We start from the raw sequence: 5352 nt of genomic DNA on the forward strand, positions 1-5352 counted from the left end.
AGGAACACCCTCCCGAAGTTTGGTCCATTCCTCCTATATATATATATATATATATATAGTGAGAGACTGTACAGATACTTACAGCAATGTGATAACACTCCATTCTGTTAAATATTCATGATAAAAGACAATTTCTTCCTTTCTTTCATAGCCTTCTTCAGAACTTCCAATGAACGCTCACCAAAGGTTAGCAGAGATAACTGATGCTTCCCAATCTTAGAGAACCAATGGTACTGTCAACATTTCTTGAGATTACTTTTTGGCTTAAAAAAACGAAAAACTCGTTTATAATACAGTTACTGTACAATCTTTGTATTTTAACAAATATTTACATGACATAACACCAGAAAATATATTATGTGCTATTTAAGTCTACAATATGAAACAAATGTCTTTCACTTTGCAATGGCTTGTTTCTTCTGTGGGACATGAATTCCATAAATTTATTATCCATATGACTTCTTTGCTCTCCAGTCTAGGTACTCATCAAATTCAGCTTCATCTGCACTAGACACTTCAAGGTCATCATCACCAGCATTGCTTCTTCTCTTTGCGGCTTTCACTGCTTTTATCTCATTCTCCAGGTCCAGCACTCTGTAAAATAGATATTTTTTTATAAATTCGCTTAATGGGGGGTGGAGTCCAACTGGGTCTACTCAGCATGGCAGCCACTGATTGGCCTATTGTAGCCTGCCCTGGGAGATTATGATGACAGAATATTTGATGGAATGAAGATTGGCAGGGGGAATCGAAGTACTCGGAGAAAACCCGCATCAGCACCACTTTGTCCACCACAAATCCCACTTGACCAGACCCAGGATCAAACCCAGGCCACTGTGATGGGAAGCCAGCGACTATCTGCTTGAGCTATGGTGCGACCATTTAAGATATAAATAACACAGATAATTCCATAAGTAAGTCATGCATCAACATATGTTTTGTTATTACCGACTTCCTCCTTCAGTTCCCTGTTTGGTTTCCTCACATAAAATAATTCTTTTACCTGGACCAGTTCTGCATCTCTTCGTCAATCTCATCGATATGCCTTTCTGCTGTGGCTTCTTCATGATCTTTAGCAATGCTCTGTGCAGATACTGTGGACTGCTCCTTCATTTCTTTCTGAAATATCTCCCATTCCTCTTCAATTGGGTCTTTGTATTCCATATTGCGTGCCTGTCGAAACAGAGCAACTGAATAAAGTTGCCAGTCACTCAGCTACTCATGAATTTCACAATATTTTATGGTACCCGAAAAGTCATTACTGTCTTCATAAGAGCCCTCTACAGGTCTTTAGCCTGAGCCAGATTACTCCAGTTTATACCAACCCATCCTATCTTTCTAAGGTTCATTTCAACATCATCTTCCCACCTATATCTCGGTCTTTCTAGCGAAATTCTACATGCAATCCTCTTCTTCCCCCATGCATGCTACATGACCTGCTCATCTCATCCTTCTTATCCTGATCATTCTAATTATACTTGGAGAAGAGTACAAGTTATGAAGCACCTCATTATGCAGTTTTCTCCAACCTCCCGTCACTTCGTCTCTCTTCGGTCCAAATATTCCCCTCAACACCCTGTTCTCAAGCACCCTCAGTCTAAATTCTTCCCTTCATTTCAGAGAGCAAGTTTCACACCCATAAAAAACCACACATAAATACACAACATCAGCCTCCTACCCATTGTGTACCAGGGACCTTTTCTCCGGAAGTAGAGCGACCTGAGCGGGAAGCTGACCACTCAACTCCCAACTAGTACACATTACATTCTCCTCACAACACAGATATAAATAATGATGATTTGTTACTGTGCAAGAACTAGCTCCATTTGTGATCCTGCAGTCTGAATGGCAGTCAACTAGTGCTACAGTTTCTCTCAAGCAGTTAAAAGTAAGCACATATGAAGCTACTAGACAATCAATCTACAGTGACACTAAGAGATAACAAGAAAATCAAACCAAACAACCCCATGGAAAACGACGCTTCACAAGAAAGTGACAGTTTACTCAACTGGTCAATAAATTCTCAACTTTCTATGGAATATGAAGATTAATTACCCTCACAACATAATATCAATGGATCCCATCCCAAGCCAAATGAATCCAACTCATAAACTTATTTCTTTTAAGATTAATTTAATTTACATAATATCAAGTCCCATCTATGCCTGAGTCTCCCAAGTCATCTCTTCCTTTTAGGTTTTCCAACAAGAAAATTTAACAGTCCTGATTTTTTCATGAATGCTGCATGTTCCCACCTTGATCACACTAACAATATCTGGTAAATAATATAAATAATGTTCCTCATGCCATTACCTCTTCCTTCCTAAGACCAAATAAATATTCTCCTCACCATTTTGCTTCCAAACACCTTAAATCTTAGTGTGAGAGACCAGCCTTCACTGTACTCAACCATCAGCTTCAGGGTACATTAACAGTGAAAATGTTCACATAAAAGCAATAAGAGTGATGATGGTAATACAGCTTATATATCCATCTTCTGCTAACTCTGCATGGGGTTTGTTGACTTGTTCAGACATAACATAACATAACATAACCTGAACTATGCACAGTCCTACCCATACAGAAGCCATCTCTGCAAGAAAACTGAGGATACTCAACGATGGTTTCAAACCAAAGAGAATCAAGTACACCTCATGTATGATATAGCTAAAGCTGTCCTTGTGCTTCAATAGGCCCATACTATACGTACAGAGAAGTAACGCTACAGCTTCACGCATTCATGACCTCAGCACTAGACAGACGTGAGTGAACAGCTTCATGCCCCTACCACTTTTCCCCAAGGGAATGATCCCATGTACCCAGTGCATAAAGACATGCTTGACCCCATAATCAGCACGGCTACTGCGAACAACAGAAAAATTCCCGCATCTGCCATAAATTGAACCCCAGCTATCCAGATCAGAGGCCTGTCACTATACTGAGTTGTCCAGACTCAAAGCGAATCTCCCCTAACAGGGGAAACTGATTTAACCACTGAAAGCGTAATTTAACCAAATGAATAAACCTACATTTTCAATGCCCTCCAATAAAGTTTCATGATGCAGCCATTAAATATTCAGAATATTCAAAATTTCTGGGAGTTTGGCTAGATAAGAATTTAAGGTGGTCTATGCACACCCAGGAACTAGCAAAAAAGTTATGTAAAATATGCTTTGGTCTAAGAGTAGTAAAAAGAGTATCAGGGCTGGAGTCTGTTAGGACTCTATATTATGCCTACTTTCATTCTTTGTTATCATATGGAATATTATTTTGGGGCAACTCACCAAATGCTAAATTGATTTTTAAGTTGCAAAAGAGAGCTATTAGAGCTATGATGCAAATTCAGAAAACTACTAGTTGTAAACAGTATTTTAATTATTTAAATATATTGCCCCTACCATGCTTGTATATTTATGAAACGCTGGTATACACAAAATCAAACTTGAAGACTCTTGCAACCAATTCAGAAATACATTCATATAATACAAGGGGAAAAGATGACCTATATATTGTTTCATGTAATACCAGTTTATGCAAAGACAATTTTATTAATACTGGACTTCGTATGTACAATCATTTACCATATTACATTAAGGAGATACCAGCTCTATACAGATTCAAGAAAGCTTTGAAAAATTTCCTGTTTGATCATTGCTTTTACAGTGTAGACGAATGTCTTACTTCTTTAGAAAAGAGTTCTAGTTAGACTAAATTATATATTCCAAGATTCAAAGAATCAGTTAGCCTCATAGTATTGAATAATACAAGTCATAAGAACGCTTACCGCTCAGTTCATTTATTATTTTTACAGTGTAGGTGAGTATTTTATTTGTTAGAAAAGAGTTTTAGTCAGTCTAAATTATATATACCAAGAATAAATTAGCCTCATTGTGTTGGATAATATAAGTCATGAGAATGCTTACTGCTCAGTTCAATTCTCTCTCCAGGAAATAACACTTCGTGACTGCTTCTGGGAATTATCTGCCTAGTGCCATCTTAAAGAAGATTCAAGACCACAGAAACTGCCTTCAAGATTGCTAAATTATTATAGTCATTTATTATTATATTGTCATATTGAATTGAATGGCCGTGCCACAGCTTAAGCGGTTAGTCGCTGGCTTCCCACCGCTGCGATCAAGTCATGTGGGATTTGTGATGGACAAAGTGGCGCTGGGGCAGGTTTTCCCCGAGTACTTTGGTTTCCCCTGCCAATCCTCATTCCATCAAATCTCCATAGGCATTACAACCAGTAAAGGTACAATAGGACATATGGAGGATTTAAGACCACAGAAACTGTTTTCAAGACTAATTATACTGTCATATTATTATCCCCGTATTACTATATTATTATCATTTATTATAATTTGGCATACTATTTCTGTATTATTATATTCTTATTACTATTTAGTATTAGTATTAATATTAATCTTTGACTTGTCCCATATCATGTATAACGATTCATGGATGAAATAAAATTGAATTGAATTGAACATAACAACATGAGCTAACAAATTATACTTACGAAAATAAGCTCAGTGTCACCTTGTTCTTTGTCTGAAGTCATATTGCCGAAAATTACGTCATTCGAACATACATTTCACACACAATTACAATACACAATATTGGCGTCAATTACCACTTACAAACCTTACACCTTCCCAACCACGGTTGCCAACATATAATGCACGGATCACAAAATAAATATCATACCTGTTAATTATTTTCCCCACAAGTATAGTTCGGTGAGAATTCATGGTTGACACAAAATTCACGTTGGAAAGGTATAATTTAATAGCGTACCACTCCCGTATTGTAGGCTAGGATAGCGACTAGCTACGGCCTGGACGGCCAAAAGGTCAGATTTCGAGTCCCTGTTGGAACAAAAATTTCCCTTTCACATCATTAAGACAGCCAATTGGGTCCACCCAACATCCTATTGAATGGGTACCGGTGGGCGCTTTCCCTGGTGCTAGTCCAGAATGTATGTCCAAGATGGCGTCCGTTAAGAGTGTTGAGTCTAATGGTGCTAAGAAAAAAGTCGGAAATTTTAGGGATAATGTTAATTTGACATGTTTATGCTGTGTGGAACTGAGAGATGAACTGCAAAGGGTTCGTTGTGAATTAAAATCTGTTATGGAAATAATGAAAGTGTTAAAAGAGGATCAAGAACAGTTTTCATGTAGGGTGGACAGCGTTATTCCTAAGCCTGCTAATAAGATAAATTCAACGTCTACTACGTCTTGTGACGCTTTTTATTCATCTGACTGGAATATTGTTCCTCATGGTAAAAGTCATCCAAAAATTGATACGATCACACCTCAACAGTTCAAGATTCCAATTGTGGTAAATCGT

The 5352-nt window shown here is 37.7% G+C and overlaps 1 protein-coding gene across 2 annotated transcripts; it reads right to left on the reverse strand.

The window, feature by feature from the left end:
- Nucleotides 1–281: 281 nt before the first annotated feature.
- On the reverse strand, nt 282–4679 carry LOC111861759 (zinc finger protein 830). 2 transcript variants are annotated; one of them, XM_023846592.2, is made up of 3 exons: nt 4543–4679; nt 1004–1173; nt 282–594 (listed from the first exon to the last, which is right to left on the reverse strand). In XM_023846592.2, exons 2-3 carry the CDS (start codon nt 1162–1164, stop codon nt 447–449), a joined length of 309 nt encoding a protein of 102 aa, XP_023702360.1. In that variant the 5' UTR covers nt 1165–1173; nt 4543–4679; the 3' UTR covers nt 282–446. The 2 variants fall into 2 exon arrangements, with proteins under 2 accessions (XP_023702360.1, XP_023702359.1); XM_023846591.2 differs by having other exon boundaries at nt 4523–4677.
- Between the last annotated feature and the right edge of the window lie 673 nt (nt 4680–5352).

Source organism: Cryptotermes secundus, unplaced genomic scaffold, assembly GCF_002891405.2.
Source record: "Cryptotermes secundus unplaced genomic scaffold, Csec_1.0 scaffold345, whole genome shotgun sequence".
Taxonomy (NCBI): Eukaryota; Metazoa; Arthropoda; class Insecta; order Blattodea; family Kalotermitidae; genus Cryptotermes; species Cryptotermes secundus.

Bases quoted from the DNA above. Each gene is read 5' to 3' on its own strand.
- LOC111861759 (XM_023846591.2), bottom strand. From the start codon at position 4,564: ATGACTTCAGACAAAGAACAAGGTGACACTGAGCTTATTTTC. The intron at 1,174-4,522 runs GTAAGTATAATT...CTGTTTCGACAG, and splicing joins GTGACACTGAGCTTATTTTC to GCACGCAATATGGAATACAA. The intron at 595-1,003 runs GTAAAAGAATTA...TCTATTTTACAG, and splicing joins GAGATGCAGAACTGGTCCAG to AGTGCTGGACCTGGAGAATG.